Below are 25,606 nucleotides of genomic sequence, written 5' to 3' on the forward strand. Positions count from 1 at the left end.
TGTCGGGGTCCACACTAGTCCCATGTTGGGGCAGCCAAAAAATGTCGTGGCCCAAGCAAAATGTTGAGGCTCTGGCCAACCCACGTTTGGGCGGCCACTGTATCCCAGCCCAAGCTGCCGCTCCGGTCCGCTGGTCGGGGTTCAGCAAGAGCGAGAGTGAGGACGAACTCGAAGAATGGAGACCAGACAGAGTGTAATTCAATCCCGTTTATTCTTCAGTCTAAGTCCTAAGTCTTGAGTTCCTAGTGCCTAGTCCCTAGCTCCTAGTTCCTCCAAGTTCCAAGTTACTTCTTCGAAGTTCTCTTCCAAGTGCCTGCTACCTGTCTTCTCTCTGCTGTGTCTGGTTCTCTGTTCTGTTCTGTCTCTGCCTTTTATATGTCTCACTTATAAGCCATGCCTTTTGGTCACACCTTTAATCATGCCCTTAGGTCTTGTCTCTAAATCTGATCTCTACACTTCTAAGTCAAACTCTTAAGTTACACACCTTTAATCTCACACACCCAAGGTATCTAAACCAAGATTATCGGAGTGTGCTCAGCTGTTGTAGGCTATTGTAATCCAAGTCTCATGTCAGGGTATATGGCTCAAGATGGCTGCAAAGATGATAGCCGCTTTCTGCTAAAAGTCGACCCCCAACAGGTATGTTTTGTCATCCTCGTGACTTAACGCTACTGCATCACTGGAATACTCTCCTTCTGCAGCACGAGGCCCCAGGTCTGTGTACATGGCCAGCCTTGCTCGTAGATTTTATTTCCACCTACTCTCTCTAAACAGCAGTCCCCTGCCTCCTGTTCACTGAGATAGCTTCACTACATGGCCCAGGCTATCCTGAAACTGATGATCCTTCTGTCTCAGTACGCTGGGATTACAATTGCAGGTGTGTGCAGCTGTACCCGGTTTATCTTTCTCTACATTTTTATTTGTTCGTTTATTGTAGGGAGGCAATCTCACATGAGCCATGGTGTTCATGGGGAGGCTGAAGGAAGGCTTTTTTGGATGTTGCTTCTTACCTTTCACCTTACTGCTGAAGGGCAGCTTCAATAATACCACAGAGTGAACTGAGGAGGCCCGAGTATGGAGTTAGCCACTGATTGCTCAGCAGACTTTTCTCTGAGGGAAAAAAAAAAGCTTGATTCACTGGGGCTGGCATTCCCTGTGACCAGCAAGACACTCTCTGAACACTTTGGGGGACAGTGAGAAGGCGAAAATGAAAAGAGGGAAAATCTCTCTCTCTCTCTCTCTCTCTCTCTCTCTCTCTCTCTCTCTCTCTCACACACACACACACACACACACACACACACTGAGAAGATAAAGCAAGACAATCTCCAGCAGCTTCACAGACATACATATATATATACAGATATATCGGATGTTTGGAGCAAAGTTCCAATGAGATGCTTCCAACTATCTCCCCTACATACAAACACATCTACACATTTGGTGGATGAAGCAAGCTCCAACAAATCACGTGATAAATATTTGGTGGATGGAGAAAAGTCCAACAAGTTGACTCCAACAGCTTTGGTTTTCTCTCTCAGTTTTTTTATACCACCAATGGCAGAGTTCTCTATGTAGGAAAAAGATTCCCTCATAGCCATAAGTTACGTAGTCTTTAAAAAACAATCACCATAAAACATATCAGTCAAAAACAGATTAAAATCATTACACAAAAGGAAATTACAACAGGATTATTGATTATGTGTATTCTTTTTTGAAACACATACGTAACTAAACATTCCTCATCTATTGTTCTCTTTACAAGTTCATCACAACCCCAAAGCAATAATTCTTCTTAACAAGTTTAAGCAAGCCAGTCTATAATAGCAAGTTTTTTTCCCCGCTAAGCTTAACTGTTGACCATTTGTATTTACCAAGAAATACATAATTATCCATTTTACTTCTTATCTTTGAAGTCTTGTTCAGCCATACTGGCTAGTTATCTGTTCTTTGTTCTTACACTCATAATGGAATTATTTACTCCTTATTCATAACTTTGTCTTTTCATGGTTGACACTGAAACCTGTGGCCAAATCTCTAGGTCACAAGATTCAGGAACTCAGACGCAACAGAATAAATGTTTTCTCTGACCATTAACTTGTCTCAAGCCTATTTTTCTTTTCTAAGTACAATTACAAGCTTGCAAAGCATGAAAGCTCACAGTACATCTTTTCCAACTTGTGCAGACCTCACTATTTTACAAGGGGGGGGGGCACATTCTGCTCTTAATTCTAACTATTATATATTTCTGGCAAAACAACTTAAACCTTTCTATCAACTATTCTAACTTCCTAAAACTATTTAAATCAAACCATAAGATTATTAATTCTTCTAAACCACTCTATTTTATGAACATCCATCTTGGTGTTGATCTACAGAAAAATGGCCCAATGGAGTGGGCTACCACCCAGAAAGTAATCACACCAGGCAGTGAGGGTCTCACCACTCCCACACACACCATACCAGGTATATAAGGAATATAGCAGTGACAAACATGAGAAGGCACAGCAGGAGCAAGAAGCAATCCTGAGATGAAGCCCATGGGGCTGTGCCCCTCCAGGTACACCCATTGTGTAAAACGGTGGGCCACCTTCCAGAAGCTTACTTGCCCAATTGCAGCTCCTCCAGCATGGTGTCTGTCACCTGATTTTGGAGCAGATTACCTTTTGTTTCCATTACTCTTATGTCTACTTCAGGTTATCTGGCCCATGCACTTCTCTGGTCTTTGCCTCCACCTTCCTATAGGAGTGTAGAGATAACAAATGCTTGCTGCCACATTTTAGCTTTTTACATGGGTTTCAGGGAGTGAATTCAGGGTTCTGGTATTGCATAGCTAGTGACCTTACACACTGAGCCATCTCCCTGGGCCCAATGTTCACACTTTGTAGGGAGTAGAGAATCTTGAGCAAAGCCCTGAGAGTGTGTGTGTTGTCAACCAGGTTACGGTCATGTTAAAAACTGTGTGCCTCAGTCCCACAGTAGTGGTAAAGCTCTACCTAGGTGGTGTTTCAGAGCAACGGCCAACGCTCTCCTCGGAAAGTCTGAGTATGAGTACTTACGAAGGATTCACAGTATGTACAGAAACTAGCAACTGCATCTTCATCCTCTAGGATGTTGATGGCCTGAGTGCTCACCTCCGGAGATTTCTTACCAAGCAAGACCAGCTAACCCCTTCTTCTATGATGTGCCTAATAAGCATGTTGTGGTTCTGGGTTGCAATGGTAGATCCCAGCTTAAGATGTCCGTCCTTCAACAAGCACAGCCCATTCCTCAGCCTAGCCAGAGGAAACCATTATCATCATATTTTAGAATGCCCTGCGGGGTGGGGCCCAAATGGAAGAATGACGGAACATACCCAAGATCCGTTGAGCATCTTCTTGTGTAGGTTATAGCACCAGTGTTCAGTACACTCAGTTAAACTGCATAGTTCCCTGGAACACATGAAGAATTCCTACCCTCTGTCACTCCCATCAAGATTGTTTAGTTGTCCTAAGCAAGGCATAAGGTGGGTTACACTTATAAATTTCTAAGTGTAACCTTATAAATGTAAGAGTAACAGCTCTGAGCAAAAGCTTTCCCTAATACAAGTGTTGGAACTCTTAAGGTGAAATCCTCAATATAAATGTACAGCTCTGAAGAGAAAGTTATCCTGGCAGTGTAGAGCAAAGAAGTACCACCACGTCATAATGAACAACAAACCCCTGGGAGGCAGGCTTATAAGGGTTTGGGGGTGGCAGGGGCAGAGTTTTCCAACATGGTGATTCGTGAGATTTCAAGTCCCAAGCTCAGGAAAAGGCCAAGGATTGGTGGGATTTCGTGGTCTGGGATTGGTGAGTTTTGTGTTCGGGGATTGGCGGATTTTGGTCAGCTTTCAAACCTGAAAGTGGTCTCGGACCTTTTACCCCACAATAATCAAACCAGCAAATCCCCCTTCCCAGTCTAATCAGAAGGATTTGTGCTGAGAAACCGCTTCAAGGCAGGGCTCTTTCCTGACCTTGTACGACCGACCGCAAACAGATAATAAAACCAAGGCCAGCCTTGTTTTCCTAATGAAAATACTGGTCAGGGCGTGGGGTTGAAAACAGGCTCTAAATTTCCCCAACTTGTGGTTGGTTATTCTGATTCTGTGACTGCAGACTAAGCAGCACCTGTGGACCCTGTGTTTGACACCGGTAACCTTTGTCTTATTCCCAAAGAAATTCTATATAAAATGTTTTCCTGTCACTTAATTCTCCTTCATGTTGCTAATAAAGACTCCAGCTACTCAACTGGTAATAAATATGCTTTTTAAGAAAGGAAAAAAAATCAATACCTTTATTAACCAATTGTTAATCTGAAATTGGAAGGTCAAGGCTTCTCAGCAACGATAACTAATTTAGGAACAAAGGACATGAAAGAAAGATAAGCCGTTGACCAGACATTCAAATATATGAGCCTATGGGGGTCATTCTTATTCAAATCACCACACAGTTTCAGTAACCATAAGACTTTTAACTTGGCTCCGCCTACTAAATGTCCACAGCCCCTCCCAGGATCACCCTCTCTCAGGACCAAGACTGGGAACCTTTGGGAGGAACCAAGGTCGTCACAAGCACTCAGGGTGGAATGTTGAACCAAGGGCCACTCATGTCTGAGGTCTGAGGGGGTGGTGTTCGATAGGGGAAATTGACTAAGACCTTGACTTTTATCCACAAAAGGTTAAACTTTATCTGTGGGATAGTTGAGAATTCACGTGGTACTGCAAACAGGAAATTTGTTTTCTACTCTCTGAAAATTACAGCGTGGGCACACTTCCCAGCACCTTTCCACACCCATGAGGAAAAATAACCCTTGACACCAAGTCTGAGACACTGTGAGAAGACACTCGGTTTAAAACCAGCCCCTTTCCTCTTCGCTTGTTTCAGGAAATGCGCCTCCACACCTCTTCAACGATATTTGAATTCAGAATTAGAGTGGGTGGAAAGGAAAGAAAATGGTGATGAGTCTCAAAATACCAAGTCTCCATTTGTGCTTACCTGAAAAAAATTCTGTTTATAACATTGAAGTGAAAGTGAGTCTGACAAGTCGGGTGTGAGCGGAGATCAGAGGGGCGGGGCTTCGGTGAGCTACGGTCGTTTATTTTTGCAACTAGTTTCAGAAACACTATAGATTCGCTCCCACTTTTCCTTTCCTTCTGTTCTCCCTCACCCTCACCCACGGCTAATTAGAAACATAATCCTGCTTATCAGGTTTGTGAAAAACCAACCAACAGAATTCCATTCCTGTGTTCCACCACCCATTTATTTCACACCCTAGTCTTTCTCACAAACAATAACAAAGGCTTTAGGTTTGCCTGAGGCACTGTTCCTCTGATCTCCAACCCTACCCTTTGCATTCTGTGATAACAGAAACCCTTTATGCTTGTGTCATTCTATATTGCACCTCCTTCCTCCCCCAAAGTGCCTGTTGGAAGCTACAAATATCACAAGTAGGACCAAAGAACTGAATTTTAAAATAAAATTAAATTCAAACTTATATAGTCATCTGGGTCCAGAGCCTACTACACTGGATAACGCAGTTCTAAAATGTGGTTCTTATGCTGGTCATGGTAGCAGAAGCAGGGGGATTGAAAGTTTGAGGCGGGAGGTGGTTCTTTCCAGGAAGTGGTGAGAATCACTGGGATCCGAATGGTGGTGGAGTGACACATAAATAACTACAATAAGAAGTGGGATGAGAGCCAGCTGAGTGTGGTGGTACATGCCCTGAATCCCAGCACTTGGGAGGCAGAGACAGGCAGATCTCTGAATCTCTGAGTTTAAAGCCAGCCTGGTCTACAGAGTGAAGTCCAGGACAGCCAGGGTTACACAGAGAAACTTTGTCTGAAAAACAAAATAAGGAAGAGTAGGAGTGGGTGGTGGGAGGGGAGGAGGATGAAGATGAAGGAGAGAGTGAGGTGCAGGAAAGGTGAGGGGGCAGGAAAATCCAGAGAAAGAACACAAGAAAGATCAATCTGAACTGTAAGGAGTGAGTTAGGAGCAAAGCAGCGGTCCCCGTTGGCCTTGTTAATAGTGCCTGAGCTACAGGTGCGACACTGCTTTAGTTAACATGTATCTTTTCCTCCCCTACCACATTGCTTTCAAATGACTGTAGAATGACGTCCAGAGTCAGTAGTGCAGGCCGTTGAGTAGCATTTGTAACCCAGTCTCTTGCTTTTCCAGTGCTATGTTCTCTGTCCGACTCCATTCATACTCTAGCGCTGGAGAGTCTTGCTTCTCCTAAGCAATCCCCAGTTTCATATCTCCCAGCTATCACCACTACTATTTGTCCTACCTAAAACGTCCACCCTTTCTTTCTTTCTTTCTTTCTTTCTTTCTTTCTTTCTTTCTTTCTTTTCAAATATTCCATATTTGAAGACCTAATAAATAAAGCCTTGACCTCATCCCCATCAGGGAGATCATCCCCTTTTCCTTGACTTGAGGTGAGGCATGGGACATCTCTTAGCCTAGTTTTCCTCAACTGTGAAGTGGGAATGCTAACATATCCTCCTTTGGGGAAGATTAAGTATTGCTACTTTTAAACTCTACCACAGAGAAAGCATAAAATAAAGCCAGCTGTTGTGCCCCCGCCCCAACAGTTATCATGTGATGGTAGAAATATTTACAAATGGAACCGTCTCACTCTTGAAGACTGAGTTTATTAACAGCAAAGCTTGGTCTTACTCAGTGCTCTCCCTGGAGATACACTGCTGCCATTGGACAGATGCCTTGGCCAGCTTGTTAATAAATGAGTCAATGACTAAAGAGAATGTCACAGAATAAGCTCTCTGTCTTTTTTTTTTTTTTTTTCATGATTTTTTTTTAAGGAGGAGTAAAAAAGACAGTTACCGCAAAGATGAGGGAGAAGAACTGTAACAACTTTGTCTTGTAAAAATGTATTAAAATTTTGGGCCAACTGTAGTGGTGCAAGGAAACAAGGGGAGGCAGATCTCTATGAGTTTGGGGCCAGCCTGGTCTACAGAGTGTGTTCCAGGACAGCCAGAGCTATGTAGAGAGATGGTGTTTGAAAAAAACCAATAGCAACTATGATGGTTTGCATTGCATTTAAAGTTTATACTGATTGTGCATGAGAGTCCAAGAAGCAAAAGCATGCCTCTAACATGCAAGCCCCTAGCTTGTGCAGGCTGTACCCTACCTGCCCACTTTCCCCTTTCCCAGACATAAAAGACTACTCTTAAATTGACTGATCTTGTAAAATTTGCTGTTCTACCAAGATAGTAGGTCATAAGACTAACTTATTTCTGCATCTGTAATCAAACTTGATTACTCCTCTCAAAGATATGACTAGGACCACTATAAGACATACTTGTTAAAATTAGACCCAGCCTATATGTATACAAAATACATACAATCTTGTGGGTTTTGCCTTTATATGCCTTAGGCTGACAGGGATAAAGGCTACATCTCGGAAGTGCTCTCAGGTGCTGTCCTGGCTCCACATCGGATGTTAGTACCTACATTAAATAAAAATAAAAAAATTTTAAAAAACCCTCTTCTTATTAAAATTTATTTATGTTCATGTTGAATCTCTGAGTGACCCCAGACCCATAACACAACAACCACAAAATGACAGATTAATCCAAGAAAGCAGATTAAACAGTTTAGGCAGATTTCTCTTCTGTAATCTTTAAAAGGCCTGGAATAAATTAAAATATTCTAAAGAGACATATGCGTCTCTCACCCTCAGTATCAGACTATTGAAACAAAGAATGAGGACTCAATGGGTATTTCCCCAGGCATCTCATGCTGAGAGAAGGAGGAGGCACCATCTAGAGGGGCCACTCATCTTTCCGAAAAAGAATTCCCATAGTTCTAAGAACTTGTACCACCCTATAGGATGAGACTGAAGCCCAGACAACGACAAAGATGGCTTAGGTGTGAGCTGCTTAGTCCTGTAGATCCCTGGCCCTGTAATTTTTCTCATTTCAGGACCCCAAAGACAGACTTGAGGTTCACTGGGACTCTACAACTGGCCACATTGAATCAACCAATCAATCAATCAGTCAATCAACCAGTCTCTCTTCTCCCTCTCTCCCTCTCCCTCTCTCTCTCTCTCCCCTCTCTCTCTCCCCCCTCCAATTTTCACTACTAATATTGCTCTTTTAATTGGATTGTCGAGGATAATTGACTTAACCTGCCTCAGAGCCCAGGCTATAACTCTTAAGTTAGATGACGCCTTTTCTGTTGGTGTGTTTGGACTACCAACTCCATTTTTGCCCGTTTTTGTTTTGTTTTTAACTTTGCTTTTCTTGCCCCCAGGGGTCTTCTGTCCCCTCCTCTTCCCCGTGGGGACAAAGCTTTCATCACTGTTGCCCAGGCAACAGTGGGGATGCCTCATTCCGCACAGGTCTGCATATCTGCATATCTAAGTATATCTTAAGCCTTTGTCCGCAAGGCTGGCTCAATTCTTTGTAAGCGGTCCACCACTAAATCAGCCGCCATCCTCGACACCTCGACACGTAGTTATTCATTATTTAGCCATATATATATATCTTCATCTGAAAACGACCTTTACACAGACGGGTCAATTTTCTTGAGTGCCCCAAACATCAGTTCTGGAGAGGAAATGTGAAAATCGCCTTTGCAAGTGCGTGCTTCCGAAGTGCGGGTCAATTTTAAAGCACGCACTGAAGCATTCATAATGGATTTCCCTTTTAAAAGCACAGGAGACCAAAAATAAACCTGACAAAAGGGCAGCTGTAGAGTTTTAACATGTGGAAAACTCCACAGGCGGCAGTTACATAACGGGAAAGAAACAAGATAAATATTTCACACCGTTAGATGAACTTCCAGATGACAACATAGAAGCCAAGAATCCAGAACACACCTTAACTCTCTAGGGGGGGGCGGGGCGGGGAGTGGACTTGAACCAAGAAGAGGCTAAGACTGATGATAAAATCTGGGACCTGACTTGCAGCAGTGTGATAGCTGTGTTTTTACCTCCTTTCTAGAGTCAGGGGCTGAGCTCACGCCCCTATACTTTAAGAGCGCTTTCTCGACGGTTTTGTCCGCTGGGGAGAAAATTTCCAAAAATCTCCCACGCTGGGAAAAACACTAAAAAGGAAGTTTTTGTGTTTGTGTTTTTGTTTTTCGCCAAAAGAAGAAAGAGACGTGGTGAGACAGGCCGAGCCACCACCGCTCCCAACACACACACACACACACACACACACACACACACACACACAGACCACCACCACCACCACCACCACCCTGCCCATCCCACTCGGCTTCTCCCGCCCCCGGTTCCTCGCTCTGGGGACAGCTGGCAGCCCAGCGCGCGGGACAAGACACAAAGCGGATCAGCCTGGGGGCGGGGGCGGACCTGCAAAGCTCTCCCTCCAGAAGCCCATCCTCTGCTTCCCCTCGCTTAGGACCCTGCGGACACCGCGTCCCGCGTCCACGCCCTCCCCTCAACCCACTTCCACCCTTCAAAAGAAGGACCGTCCCAGACACCACGTCCTAGGGCCAGAGGACCTGCCCCACGACAGCTGGTGGAGACACCCCTGACCAGAGAGACTGACAACGCGACAGGACCCGCCTCTCTGCTTCCACCTCTCAGGGACCTCCTCTGCTCTGCCGCCACTCGAAGTGCTGGGGGACCCAGCTGCCTGTCGCGCTCCTGCGGGGGGAACCCTCGGCTAGGCAGCCAGCTGGCGCCCGCGTAGATGGCGAGGAGCCCCCAAGGCCTCCTGATGCTGCTGCTGCTGCACTACTTGATGGTCGCCCTGGACTGTAAGTCTCTGGGGTAACTCCACCCTGCGACCCAGTCCTCCCCACCCTCGAGTCTCGTTATCCCAGCCTCCCGGACCCTTGCCTGCAGGCATGGCACTCAGGGCTAGGGGTCTATCTCGGGGCACCAGTTTTTGCAGTCTGGGAGCATCAAGGGTGATCTGGATGAGGGCAGTCGCTGTGCGGGGAGACTGAAGTCCTGAGTGTCTTGTAAATAGCGTTGGATTTCGGGCAGTTAGGAGTTGAAGAAAATAGACGATTCTCCTCTCCTTGCAAAGTCGGAGGAAGTTTTCAAAGACACAGGGACGTGATCAGAATGCAAAACTCTCCAAGTATTCAAGATGCGAAGAGCCCAAGAAAGATGGCATCCGGGGTTGGCCAAGGCCATTCTTAAGTAGCAGCGGCTGAGGGATCAGTGGTACAGTCCCAGCTGCCCGGGCAAGGTGCTGGTGGAGCATTTTAGAGGCGGTAATGGGTGAAGTTCGCTGAGCCACAGTAGCTTTTCGCCTTTACGCCTGCCTGCAAAACCCAGTTAGAGAAGTCTTGTCTGTCCACTCCAGCCAGCTGCCGTGTCCTCGGGGGATGTCCAGCCAGCAGGACTGATAGGATTGTTACAAAGGCTCAGGAGATGAATGAGCGATCTGGCAGCTGGCGTAGCTGACGAGGCGTCCCAAAGCCAGTTTCGCTGGGTGCTTTTTAAAAAGGATTTGCGCGGATGCTGGGTTAATGTGATTTGAAATTTGATTTTGTTTTCTTCACGGTAACTTTTTAGGAAGAAAAAAAATCGAAAATAGAAAATTACGATCGATTTTTAAACCATGAAGTCTTTGCTGTGATTGTTGTTAATGTTGATGATGGTGATAAACACCCCCCCCCCCCCCGTTACCTTTGGTTCTGATTTCCCCCCTTTGGGGGAGGGATAAATGTGTTATTTGTTGACGTTCAAGTTCTAGTCACAGTACTTTTAGTAGTTAAATTATGCTGCTGGATGAACGTCTTAACACTAACACTAAAGCTTTTTCTCAGACCCCCTAAGGCTATGGCCAAAGTGATGGGAGGATTTGTCCCTCGGGGCCCAGACAGGGTGCCTGCTGACTCAGGGAGAGGTATATATCTAGCCAGGAAGTTGTAAGATTCACAATGAAATCTTTATGCATTCTGAAATATCAGCTTGTAGCACAGGGAACACTCCGGGGTTGAGAGGTAGTGTCCTCAGGATGAAAATCAGCAACGAAGCTGGAATCTGGAGGAAGCCTAACTAAAAGAAAGAAAAGAAAAGAAAAGAAAAAAGTTAAAGGTTGTGTGTTTCTCTGAGCTCTTGTTAACAGGACTGTGACTGTGGTGTAGAACTGTTCATTTAAAAAAAAAAAGTTTTCCTCTGTTGTTCCCATTCAATCATCAAAGTAGAAACAAAAGACGCTGTTTGTCAATCCAGCAGTCAGTCCAGTAGCGAGCAAAGGTTTACTGGATGTGGAGAATGAGTTCTTTGAATTCTAGGTTATCTGTGGGCTCCACCAACTCTGCTATCTGTAAGGAATAACTTAGGAAGCAGTGTGGGACCTTTCCCATTCTGTTCCCCACAGTGCCAGAAAGTCTGGCATTTCAAGAGTGTTTTTGTTCCTGTTAATACATTTAAAACTTTACAAAAACAATTCAGATTTTTTTTTAAAAAGGACATTATCATAGAAAGTTCCCATACGCTCCGTACCCAGTTGCCACCATTACTGTCCTATTATATAGTGTCATATGGGATGCTCTCCTTAGACCTCTCTCATTCTTATGGGATGTCTTTTTCTGTCCTGGGATTCCACAGTGCACTCAATGGTCATGTTCGTTTATGCGCCTCTTGGCTGCAGCAGTATTTCAGATACCCCTTGTTTTTTATGACCCTGACAGGCGCTGTGTTAAATTTCCTTCAACTGGTGTATATCTCATATACTTCATTTGTGGCTAGATGACGTTATAAGACTTTTGGAGGAAGAACGAAGAGAAAGAAAAATCATATTCATACTCTCATAATCCAGGAGCATGATTTATCACCACAATTTTAACCTTCATTGCCTGGTGCAGTGTGTGTCAGCTTTCTCCATGGGCTTCCTACTGTTTTGTCCTCAATTCCCTACTGTACTTTTTAAAGGAAAGTCAGTATTTGCAGCTCAAATTAACAGACAGAGGCTCTGTTGGTGATACATGACTATAATCTCAGCAGTCAGGCAGGAGGCAGAAAGATCATTCAAGGCCACAAAGGAGTCACAAAGTGTGAGCTCAACATGAGTTATTGAACTATGGACATTTGATTTTGTATTTAGTTGATGTATTTGGTCCCTTATCTGCTACTGTAACAAAGTATCAAGGGTGGTGGTATTAGAAAGAACAAGGTTTGTTTTGTCTCCCACTTCCAGAGATTTCAGTCTATGTCTGGCCTTTGCTTTGGTGGCTGTGCTGACACAGCACATAGGGAACAGGAGGAACAGAGTTCTGGTCCCAACAAGGAACCCAAAGAGAGGAAGGAATAAAGTTCCCTATTCCCCAAATGCACACTGCCAATGATAGGTAGCACACCCAGGTAGTCTCACCTCTTAATGGTTTTACCATTTCTCAATAGTACCACAGGCCAGGGACCAAGCCTTTAACACGTAGTCTTTGGAGAATACTCATCCAAGCTATAAACAGTTATACTATCTTTCCTTCTCCAGTAAGACCAGACTCTTTTGATCTTTCACTGCCATTCCTATTCCCGTGACTGAACAAAGCACCTGATTCATAGTAGACGTGAGTCTCTATCTGATGGTCAGATGACTTCTGAGTCCACGCAGCCTGCTATGACAAAATATCATGAACTAGGTAGTTTATTTTTTAAACTTACAGTTTTTTCTTACAGTTATAGATTCTGAAAGTTCACAATCAAGATAAAAGCATGTTCAATGTCTCATGGAGGCCCAGGGTCTGGTTCATATATGGGACCTCATGGCATCCTCATGTTGTAGTAGGAGCAGGGCAGCTCTCTGGGGACCTGTTATAGAAGGGCTCTAATGTCCTCTGCAAAGGTTCCCTTTGTGACCTAATCCCCTTCCAACAGTCCCATGTTCTAATGCCATCTATCATGTTGGTAATCTGGGTTCCACATGTGGTTTGGTTAGACACAAACATTCAGACTGGGATGGGGATGACATAGGAAAGACAGACATGGCGGACAGAGTGAATGAATGATAATCCTGTAAATCACAAAGCACCAACTTTAGGCTGAGTGGATGGAGTGTCACATTTCTGTAAAGTGATAGGCTGTAATTTCTAAGAAACAGGAGGAATGAGTGTTCAGTATTGGGAATGGGACTCTCATGAGTATTTTGATCCCTGGAGAGCACTTCCTGCCACTTAACAGACTAGTTGCAGCTGGGTTTTCAGATGCAGATTGGACCCCTAGCCAGCTACTTGGCCTGTGTCTGTAATCTCTCATAAAGTAACCAGGGATGTGGTAGGAAAGAAAGATCTGGATCCTTCATAGCATCATAGACTCCAGGGGGATCACTGACAGGAAACTTCTGCCTTTTGTAAACACTGTCATGAATAAACGTCACAATCAGCTGGCTGAAAGGAAGTATCTGAGCTGGTACAGTCTCAATTATCTAAAGAACATAAAGGTCAAAAATGAGAATTTGTTGGTGGAGCTGACGATCATTTAAAGACGATGTCAGATACTGCATTTCAAGAAGTTTCAACCAAAAGCTCCAGCCTTAAACAGAAAAGTGAGTTTTCAGTGGCCAAGAACTCTCATTTATCCTTCCACCTATGCATGAGGAAGGAAGTCTGAACCAGCCTTGGCTTGGAGAAGGGTTCTGAGGAAGGGGTGTCTGGGAGCTGGGAAACAAATGACTCGAAGTCAAATTGTGGGTTACAAGCTGATGGCCTTCTGCTTGAGACAGTGTTCTAGATAGCTCTCTGTGTTCTACTTTCTCTGGAGATCTTCATCTCCAGACTCTCTGCTCCAAACAACTTTTTTTTTTTTTTTTTTTTTTTTTTTTTTTGCAATTCTAAAAACTCTCTGGATAGCTCTTAACTTGCAGACCAAAAGCCCAGACTTTTATTGACATATCCATTCAGTCTTTTATTGACATATCATTACCCCGGATTCCCTTTTTGATTATCCCATGGATCAGCATCCTTAATTCTTATAACCCCCAGCCCATTAATTCTTATTAGAGACAGCAAGCACAATCACAGACAATAAGATAGCTGGGTGGGACTCTGCCCCAAAATTATCATTCCTACAGTGCCTGGGCCTGGACCTAAACTGCCTCTGTCCCAGGCTGACCTTGAAATCATGAATCTGCTTGCCTTTGTAAGCATAAACAAAAACCACTTAGCTGGGTGAGATCTTGCCCTGTGATCATCATTCCATAAATCTCTTTATTAGCTCTTTTCTGGACAAGCTGGCTCATAGTGTAGCTGTCTCTATGCCTTTAGATCTATGAAATTCCTTCTACAATTCATATTACATCCTTATATTTTGCATAGTTGAGGCGTTATAAATTTTTGATCTTGTGTTTTCAGAGTCCTTTCCCACAGCCTTAAGGGCTTTCCTGAAGGTCACACCATTCTACCATTTTGGCTGATATATTAGACACACCCTCACCTCCCAGACTCATGGCTGAGAGGAGAGGACATTCCTCAAAGGAGGAACATGAAGATATGTACATTATTATACAGACGAGCCTTATTCCCACAGCAATCACCAACAACTGTAGAGGCCCACACCCTGCTGGCTCTGTTCCAGGGGCAGGAACCACTCCATTCCATCCCTTATATGGCCAAGCAGGACTCTGCAGGAGTCCATGGAGCATGTGGGTATGGACCACCCACACCTTCCTTTGTGCTGGATTATTCCCAAGGGGCTTGTCAGCAGAGGAATAGACCAAAGCTGCCGTCTTTTTTTTTTTTTTTTTTTTTTTTTTTAAGTCAAGGACTACCAGGGATCTGTTGAGCTTGTATTATCAAATACTTTTGTTTGTCTATCTGGCTACCTGGCTGTTTGTCTCACCACAGGGTGTCAGTGGTACATTGCTGAGTCCATTCTTCAGGCCTCCTAGAGGAAGGTGAGGGTGAATTTAGAGAAGAGGAATTCGGACTGGCTCCGGTGTTTCCTTTGACAAAGCTAGGAAAGGAAGTCTTAAAAGTTGAGTACTGCTTTCTTAGAATGCCTTACTGGGCTCAGGTGCAGGATTCAGAAAACTAACCCAAATGATAAGTTGTCTATTGCTATGACATAAAGGCCACAACAATACAACACTAATCCACCAAGTTAACATTCAGGAAGTCTGAAATAGACCTCACTGGGAGAAAACCAATTTATCAATAAGCATTAATCTTTCTGGGAATCACAATGGAGAATGTGTTTCTCAGCCTTGTCCAGCTTTTAGAAGCTGGGGGCCTACCATGGGGCCTACCCATCTATCTTCAAAGCCAGCACCAATGCCAAGCAGCTGCCTCTGTGGGTCCCATCCTTTTGTCTGGTTCGCCTGAGTAATTCAGGCTGCCGTAGTCATTTCAAAGTCAACTAACTAGCAACTTCATTTCCATCATAGCCTTACTTCTTACTTCCAGTGTAAAGTAACGTCTATAGGTTGGGAGATAGAAGATGGGCATATATGTACTGCTGATGTGTGGTCAGTGTCACGGTCAAGAACATCTGCTAAGGGGAAGCATAACTTTCAGCCGGAGACTGTCAGTCATAGAAATTTAAAGCTATGTTCTTGCTTTGCATTTGACAGTAGTAAAGAACTTGTAGTATGGGCCAGAGCTATGGCTCAGTCAATAAAGGCACCTGCTGCCAAGTCTGATGCCTGGAGTTTGACCCCAGGACCTATGTATGCTGTAGAGAAAATTAACCTCTAAAGGTTGCTTCTGACTACCACACGCACCCCCATACAATAATAAATGTTAAAGGAACCACAAAATGTTCTGTGATGTTGAACTCTGTTCTACTCCCCAGCTAGGTGCCCTGGTACCAACTATTTAATTCCTCTGTCAGATTACTCATTAGTGATGGTGATAATCCCTGTAATGATGTTGACCTTATAGCAGTTGGCGGAGCATTAAATGTGTAGCAGTTGGGGGGAGAATTAAGTGTGTTGACACAGTTAGGAAATTGAAGCTGCCAGCCAGCCAGGTAATTTATACAGGTATTATACACAGGTAATCTTTACTGTATACCCAGTATATGCCCTTTTCACTTGGGAAAGGGCATATACTGGGTATATGGGGTACACACAGGTAGGGGTGACTATCACGTTGGCAATTACTTCTATAATTATTTCTTAATTGTTTATTAAAATATGCACATACTTAATTACACAATTGATATGCCCACAGAGAATGGTCTTATATTTGAAAAGCACTTAAATCTAATGAGGGACTCGACAAATTACACTTGGATCTTTATGGTTCTCCTCCTTCTTATCTCCCTTCCCCTCCCCTTCCCTCTCTCCTCTCCCCTTCCCCTCCCCTCCCCCATCCCTCCCCCCTTCTGTAGGTATTAAACCTAGCACCTGGGACATGCAAAGCATTAAGTCTACCACTGATTAATTTATTAAGCCCCTAAGGAATTTTTAAAGTAATATCTGCCATAGGTGTGTCCAATTTCCTGTTCACCTTGGATATGAAGCATTAGCTGTTTAGTTACTATTTACCTTCTTCAATTTTGTTCCCTTTCTCACCCCTTGGTCTATCATTCTTCAGCATTTATTTAAGTGTTTCTAAAAGTCCCTGAGTTGTCACCCTTAGGAAGGTTATTTTGTTTTATGTATAGTCTCTCTCTCTCTCTCTCTCTCTCTCTCTCTCTCTCTCTCTCTCTCACACACACACACACACACACACACACACACACACACACACACACACGGGAGAGAGAGAATATAAATATCCACCTGTTTAAATAGATACTTAAGTGGATAAATAAATGTCTGTTCTGCTCAGTGGGCACATCACCAAACTGCAGCCTTTAGATGGGCCAGTGAGTGAGTGAGTAGGAAGTGTTCTGTGGTTTGAATTGTTCCCATAGTTTATGAGCACCTAAATAAAGAACCACATTGGCCCAGTGCTGTGAATGTGAAGTATTCAAGAATACACACTTAGGTGGTCACTGTCTTGGCTACAAAAGGCTTGAGCAAGAATCCTTGTGACCTTAACTGACAGGAAATTTGGCTATTTATTGGAATCTCTGTCTCTCTGTCTCTCTCTGTCCCTGCCATCATCATCATCATCATCATCATCATCATCATCATCCAACTTTTAATTAGTTGTATAAGATTTTATGTTTTGAGATACCAACACTGGCCTTTTCAAGAGAGACAATTTATCTATTTTTTTTTTGATAATTTATCTTTTACACACTGAACTCCTTGATAGTAATTTTTCAGTGCTCAAAATTCTGTAAGTTTTTGAGTGCTGGCTTAATGCCAGAAGTTGAAGAGTCTACAGGAGACACTGGTACAATGAAAACAGTGTATAAATTACCTTCAGGTCACAAGGTGCACACGAAATAGAGACAGATGTTATATTGAGTGTTGGATCCTTTCCCTAAGATATCTCATTATGTCTGTGCAAATTTGCTAGAAACCAAAACAGTTCTGGTGCCAAGCCTTTCAGACAAAGCAGGGTTCAGCCCGTAGAGTATGAAGGCACCACTTCTAGTCTCCTTCTTGCTTGGAATGTCCAGTTTGCTTGCTCTCAAGTCTGCTGAACTGTTCGATCTGTTCTTGTAACTTCTTCTCATCATGAGGATCCACAAAATATTTACTACATACAAAACCAAACAAAAAAATAAGACTCAATACTGTATTCACGTATATAATATGTACATAAAAATGACATACACACATAGTAAAGCCACATAGCCTGCAAAGGCCTCCTTTGCAGCATCTGATTTCCTGCTGTGTGACTTATAGGTAATAGCTCTTAAGTTCTTGCATACAGTTTCAGGAAATAGAAAACAATTCCCGTGAAATACAAATATATCTATGTAGTTTGTTCACAACGGAAAAAGACAAGCAAGGTGTAGCACACCGAGACAAATAAATTGCCATCAGTTCTTCGACATTTGGGCCACATAAGGAATTCCATGTCAGTTGGGGCTGTCTACTGAGACCATGTCTCAAAACGGAGTTAAGATCACCAGCAAGTAAAATTATACTGTATGGTATGGTAGAATGAATACATGGGTGCTCTGTCCTTCCTACTAAAGGTTCTTCTGGTTATCATCGAAGCCCCTGTGCAAAGTTAGGCCTTACACTTGGGACTAACGATAAAGACGTAGAGAAGCCTTGACAATTTTTAGGCCCAAATGCAACAGAAGCAATCCGCTCACAAAGCCAAATAATGGCAGAGAGTAATTAACACAATGGAGGGAAGGAGACTTCCAAACCAGCGACTGAAGCTGAGGAGGGAAAAATGCCAACCTAGATCCAATTAGAAAGTCCGGGGAAGAGGCTGTGTGCCAGACCCAGTGAGTGCCCGGGCTACAGCTACGATTCACAGACAAGGGCAAGCAGCGGCTATTTAAAGAGACCAGACAAGAAGTAATGACCACAAGTAAAAAGAGAACGTGGCGAGCTGCAGGAGAAGTGCTAATTTTGAAAGGGAGGCTGGTGTTTACGTTTTTAGAAAACTGTTCTAGAGGTATTTTAAAATAGGGATGGGTTCTGAGTAGCAGCAGACATGACTCAAAAGGGATGAACTCTGACTCAAGTCTCTCTCTCTCTCTCTCTCTCTCTCTCATAAACCTAAACCTACAGCCATTTGCAGCCATTTATATCACAATAATAATAATAATAATAATAATAATAATAATAATAATAATAATAATATACTGGATACATGTATTTGGAGCTGTGAGATATTTCAGTTGGGCTCATAATTTATGATTCCAGAACAGGTTTTGTGTGTGTGTGTTTGTATGTCTGTGTAACTTCTATTAGTATATATTTATGTTATCAGATGTTTTAATCCTTCGTAAATAAAAATATGTAACCTGGAGTTTGTTTTTTTGCATCATAAAATTATATGACCTTTTCCTGATAAAATTCCTAGGACACAGATTAAATCGATAAACCCTGATAGCTCAGATTGTGGTGGGACAGAAAAAAGAGACAGGGCAATGCTAATGGGTATTGGCTTTCTTTTTTCTTCCCTTTTATTCTGCCCAGGCCTATAACCAATGGAATGGTGCCAACCATATTCAAGATAGGTCTTTCTCTTCAATAATGCTCTCTGGAAATGCCCCGCCCCCCGACTCTCATCAGTGCCTTAGGTGTTTCTAATTCTAAGCTTGTTAACAATGAAGACTATCCATAACACCTTCCTACAGTTAGAAAGAAATATATTGTGTTGGTTAGTACTGGCTACAAACTCTGATGAATCCAATAGTACATCTTGGTGGAGTTGCTCAAAATGAAACAAAGGATGCTGGGGAGGTGTAAATATACTCATTGGGACTAGGGACTCAGACTTTTCTCTTCGGGGGTCAAATCTCTTTGCTACTTAATTAGGATTACAAGAGTCTGTCTGTGCCCCATAATTGACAAAGGATTATTTAAACGGATGAAAGGGAAGCCTGAAGAAGTGGCCTTTGTTTCCAAACCCTAGTGATGTTGTTAGGTCTTCTTGCCAAATATTCCTAACATAGTCTGGCATCAACCTGCTCCTTAGCATGGAAAAAAAAAGTTCTCTGATCCATCTGACTCATAAACTCCCTTGGAGGGTATTGTTATCCAAACACCAAGATTAGGTGCATCCCTAGTCTCTCTGCCCTTGATGTACCAATCCCCGTAACTGAGGGTCTTAGAATGCTTAGGGGTAAAAAAAGCACTGTCTGGGGCAATAATTTTCAAATATTATTATTACAAAAGGCCATGACCCAACATAAACTTTGATGCATATATATATATATATATATATATATATATATATATATATATATGCATTTCTATATTAACAGGTTATGGTAATTATAAAAACATATGTAGACTAAAACCTGGTAAATAAAACCATGAAAGTAAATAACCAAGAGCAGAAATGAACTGGTGATCGAAGCCCTTATTGCAGCAAGCTGTACAATGTCTAGAATTGAAACACTATGAGGTTGGTGCACGGACAGACAGACAGACAGAAATCAGCCTAACGGTGTTTTGAAAATTAGTTATGTGAGTATGTATTCAGGTCTGAAACTAGGTGGAATATTCAATCCATGCTGTCCTACTAAGTGGAAGCCATTTGGGGGAGAAAACAGATCTGAACTTGAAAGTGCACCTTAGTTCCAAACAGATCACTTATCTGAATCTAAGCAAGAAAGCAAGCAAGACCACACATCTCCAGAAATAAAACAGACCAGACTAAGTTTCCCTTCTCCACTGTGTGGGAATGAGCATCAGGAGAAGACAGCACCACAGAATAAGTCAGAGCAGCAGTGACAGAGGAACAGTATGTTACGATATAGGTCTTAAAGAGTTATCGTCCCTGATACGGAAAGTGTTCATTTAAAAATCGTACAAGAAATGTTTAAGATACAAGCTACAAACATCATTTCTTTTCAAATGCTCTGTTGTTTGTTTTGGTTTGTTTTTAATATTTGGAAGTTTCATACCTGTATACAACGTATCTAGACCACATCTACCTATAACTCTTCCTGGACCCTGTCCACGCTCTCCTTTTAACTTTATACCCTCTTCTTTTTTTAAGTATTAATTTATTTTTATAACACACTGAGTTTAACTATTGCTGGGTATACATGGGTGTGAGGCTGTCTACAGGAGAATAGACACCCTACCAGGGACCATGCCCCTGAAGAAAACCTGGCTCTTCCTACCCCAGCAACTTCCAGCTGGAGCTTTTGAGGGAAGGAGGGGCACTCCTACCCCTCCCAATTAATTGCTTACTAGAACATGGAGTCCTTTGAGATTGCAGGGGTCATCTATAGGTAACATGGTTCCTGTGAGTTCACGACTGATTTTAAAGGCAAAAGAAACCGACCAAAGGTAAGTTCTGTGGTTTAAGGACTATATCCACCTTTTTATGCCACCCCCCCCCCACTTGCATTGATTGCTAATCCCAGTGGCACAGTAATAAAAGAGGCAGGCCTTTGGGACATAATCCAGTTTTGAGGGCACAGCCTTTGGGAATGGGATTAGTGTCCTCACTTAGAAGGCCTGAGAAGAACAGGAGAGGCGGGGGATGGGAGGAAGAACAAAAAGAGATAGAAAGAAAATGAAGGAAGCAAAGAAAGCATCCTGGGGGACCTTGTTCACTTTTCCCTCTTTCTGTGACAACAGAGATGTGCTTTCTAAGCCCGTCTAAGCCCACTGTGGTGGTCTATGTTTTAAGAAAAAGAAAGAAAGAAAGAAAGAAAGAAAGAAAGAAAGAAAGAAAGAAATTATCTTTAAGTAATTTTTTAAAAATGTATTCAATCTATTTCAGAATAACAGAAACTAAAACTCCTTTAAAATACCCAGAATAATACCGTCATCATCTAGAACTTGAAGATCCTGCATTTAGGACCAAAGGTCTTAGCCCTCACTGCATGTCAGCTTATATGTGTTGTTCTTGCTACCAGAGTTTTCACTGCATTGCTTTTGAAAGGGGGGCTTCCATATCTAATCCTCAAAAGGTAAAATTGCTGACCAGACAGTGCATGTGGCATGCACGCACCAATAGCAAGAAGAGTCGGATACTGTGAAGTTGATTTATTCCACCCCCCCCCCAAAAAAAAAACATCTAAAAATTTCCCCTGAGTTTGCTAAATGAAGACAATTTGTATGAGCCTTTCTTGTCAACCCTCTGGCTCTTCTGATCAACAAAAGAAAATGCTTACAGAGATCTACAGGACCATACAGCCAATATTTGAAATAAACTCAAGCACACTTAAAATTATTCATACTCCCTGGTATAGCCCATTTAACATTCAGATTCATTAACACTCAAAAATTTAATGTTGAGATCCATATGGACACTTTCTTCTCTTTTCTCTCTCCCCTCTCCCTCTCCCTCTCTCCTTCCCTTCTCCCTTCTCCCCTCTCTCCTCTCCCCTCTCCCCTTTCCTCCCTTCTCCCCTCTCCCTCTCTCCTCTCTTCTCCTCTCTCCCCTGTCCCCTCTCCCCTGTCCCCTCTGCCCACTCTCCCCTCTCTGTGTGAGTATGTTCCTATAGGTGCACATGTGTGTAATGTGCATGTAGATACCAGAGATCAACTTTGAGTACCACTCCCCAAGAGCTATCCTCCCTGATTTTTGAGAGCGGGTTTGTCAGTTGACCTGGAGCTCACCTAACAGGGAAGTCTGGCTACTGACTGCAGGCCACTGAGATCTTCCCACCCCACATCCTCAGTCTTGACATTACGAACCTACCACCATGCCTGGCTTTCCCACACAGGCCCGGGGATTGAACTCAAGTCCTCACGCCCACACAGCAAGCGCCTGACTAACTGAGCAACCTCCTGAGCACCACTTGCATTCTTTACGTGAGCGATTTGACACACTTGCTTTAATCTTGAAGATGCACAAGGTCCTAGAAATGCTTTCAAGTTAGTGGTTATGGGGGAAGATGGAAGAAGTCGAGGCTTTATCTGCCAAATTAGAAGCCGCCTAAAGCCTGTGTCAGCGACATCTACACATTCTCCAGCCATTTACGTCAGAAGCTATTTCCACACTGGGTACCACTTTCCCCAAATACATTGTGAATTCAAGTGCAAGGGATGTGGCCAGAGGAACAACTTTAGCTCCAGTCTTTGTCTACATCTCACTTTTAGAGTGGAAATGGCATCGCACCAGCCTTTTCATAGAACATATACTCAGAGCCTTAGTGATTTGAATAAGCAGTCATGTCTCTCTTGCTTTCACCATTTCTGTGTTCAAATATTTATCTTTAGTTGGAAGATAGTAAAATCTTCTAACTCATAGCAAGAGCATTTGTGGGTAGACTGTTTTATAACGAGGACTGGAATGATTGATGAACCATTATTAACTATTAGAAAACAGACAATAGCTGTGGAGGTGACTAGAGAAACATTGCCTTTATAGAACAAAGCTATTTCACTGATATGTTGACTTGCAGCTCTGCAGAGGACAATGGGCATCTTTTCCATGGAGGAATACCAGTCCTGTCATCTCTGATATGGCTGTCTCAGAGTCAAGGGTAGTAGGCCAAATTACCTTCATTTCTTAAGTTCATTGATTTCAAGAATTTTGCTTGTAATATATACATGCCCATGTATACTTTACTAAATTATTAATCTTTTAAATGGATTGTGGAATGGCTCCACTGGATATCTTCTTTGGATACAAAGGACCTCTTTATGCCTCAATCATAAATGTGAGATTTATTCAAAAAGCATAATATCAATAAATAGACCTAACATTCCAAGATTGAATTAATTTGGCTCCTAGCAATTTCTATATTTGGCCTTAGAAACGTTACTTTAATTCATTTTGTTTTTTTTTTCTTATTTGTACAACAAAAGAGTTTGGTCTAATAGTGATTGATGACTTCCAACATTTAACTTAACATTTCTGAATGGGAAAATACACCATATAAGTTTATTTCGTGTATACATGAATGCATTTTATTTTTAAATTCTAAACTATCTCCTTCAGAATGGGTGTGGATTAGAGAGGTTTTTGGAAGGAAGGAAAAAAAGTAGGAGAAGGGTTTCTAAAATGTTTGGTATTTGTGCAGTTGTTTGCATGTTATGCTGTACAATAGGCAACAGGAAGTTTCTGGATGTTTCAAAGACGGAAGTAATATGTATAAAAATGCTATTTATGGTAAAAATAATAAGTTTTACTTTGGGGAGGAAAAAATGTACTGAAACTAAATGAAGCATTAGATAGGTCAACTGTTCAATTGGTTTTGTGCAAGTTAAAATTGCCCAGGTATTATGTTCTATTTCTGCAGTCCCAGATGCCACAAGGATCACAAATTAGAGGCCAGCCTAGGGATGCACAGTAAGATCTCCTTATCAATATCAAACTGATGATGACAATGATGATTCCAAAAGCTATTGAAAATAGAAACTAAAATTTAGTGATTGGTTAGATTCAGTAGGGAGGCATTAATAAAATAAAAATAGAAGTTCTAGGGCTGTGAATGAATAGAACCAGAGGAAAGATGATGTGCATTTAATGGATAAGGAATAGATATTTTCCTATTTCAGAAACTGTGTGGGTCATTGGAGATGAGACAGGATAAAGACAGAGAATTAGGAATATATGGAAAGGGAAGGAGCCCCTCATCCCAGTAGAATGTGGCCGGAGCCTTAAAAGCCAAGAGTCAAGAGTTCTAGCAGAACATTTGCTGTGAAGGCTGACTATAGTCACAGTGTTTCTTTTATGCAGAGCTATTTCCAATATAAATGACAAAACAGCAACAAATACTTAAGGCCCAAGTATATATGACCCTTCTCCTTTCCCAGGTGTAAACCTGTCAAATTTTAGGAATCTCACAAGAAACAGCAACAATAAAGGACACATCAATGCCTTTGTGCAATTCTTATGACTCATGATTTTACCTTATCAAACAACAGTCCTATCCGACCTACCTGTGGAGCCACCGCGTAATCTCACTTATGGTGAAGAGGGATTGGGGAAGGGGTCTTAGCGATTCTTCGAGATGTAACATTAGAGCACCCAAGATAGTATTTATAATAATAACTGACACTTTAAGCACCATTCTATTTTAGAAACCCATACCTATATGTGGGCATGCTCCCCCCACCTCTGAGTGCCTCTCCCACACACACACTCTTGTGCTTAAATCTCTGTTACAATCTCTTCATAAACTCCAAGTCTACTACTTCATACTGGCTTGTCCTGGTGTTATTTTCTACAGTGAAGTCCAGAATCCTAATTTTACCATAGATCTCTAAAATTAATTCCTCAAGCTGTCACAAATGGCAGCATGGAGCAGTGTCTTTGGGTAACAAGCCTGTGACAGAGGATGAGAAGTGGCCATCTATACACCCGCTGTGTTAAGGTGATAGATCAAGACAGAAATATGAAGACACTCTATAGCAGAACATGGGATGATTAGCAGGAACAAAATTGAACTCTAGGGGATGTGCCTGGGTAAAGATCATGGAAGAGTGAAGGCAAGCAGGGAAGAGTGCAGAGAAATAACACACAATACCTGGTCACCTGAGAGTAGTTCTGTGGAGCCACTTGTCTGCAGGTCAGGGATAAGGGAGGGAAAGGCCTGGCCAAATAAAGGAAGGAGCAACCAGAGGACAAAAGGCAAAGAAGGAACAAACTTAACATGTGTCCCATTGTTTAGAATACCCTCCAGAGGGATCTTTCACTCTGCAGTCTCATGTCAAAATGCCTCTTGGGCACATGGAACTTCTGTATCCCACTGCTTCATAAATGAGAGCCCCACATTCCCCTTTGAACCAGAATATGAAGAATATTCTGGAAAGCACAAGGAAAGAGAGGAGGCTGAGATTTCAGAAATGAAGGTGTTTATCTTTGGTATCCTTATCAATGTGAAAGCAATGGGACAGAGACTCTTTCCACATGTAGATTTATAATCAGCATGAGTATCTACAGAGATGTTGTAAGCATGACTCATGTTCTGTCCTGGGAATAGAGGACTCTACTTAGGAATGTGGTAGAAGGTTTAAATATCTTAGTGCATCCTTAAAATATTTTTGAGCACTAAGTTTGTTTGGACCATAGCTGTCTCTTAGCATAATTAAATGCCTTCTATGTTCACAAACCAATCCCAAAGCAATATTAACATGAAGCATAAGCCATAAACATACAATAAATATTTTATTGTAGGAAATATTTAACTAAATGGAATTTCCAGA

General features: G+C 42.5%; 1 protein-coding gene across 1 annotated transcript in view; it reads left to right on the top strand.

The window, feature by feature from the left end:
- The first annotated feature begins 9,325 nt into the window (after positions 1–9,325).
- The window catches only part of Jam2 (junctional adhesion molecule 2), a 52,443-nt gene continuing 36,162 nt past the window's right edge, over positions 9,326–25,606 (top strand). Inside the window, exon 1 of the mRNA XM_034515195.2 lies at positions 9,326–9,764. Coding sequence (XP_034371086.1) covers positions 9,698–9,764 — 67 coding nt within the window. The 5' untranslated portion in view covers positions 9,326–9,697. The remainder of the gene's footprint in view (positions 9,765–25,606) is intronic.

This window comes from Arvicanthis niloticus, chromosome 12 (assembly GCF_011762505.2).
Source record: "Arvicanthis niloticus isolate mArvNil1 chromosome 12, mArvNil1.pat.X, whole genome shotgun sequence".
NCBI lineage: Eukaryota > Metazoa > Chordata > Mammalia > Rodentia > Muridae > Arvicanthis > Arvicanthis niloticus.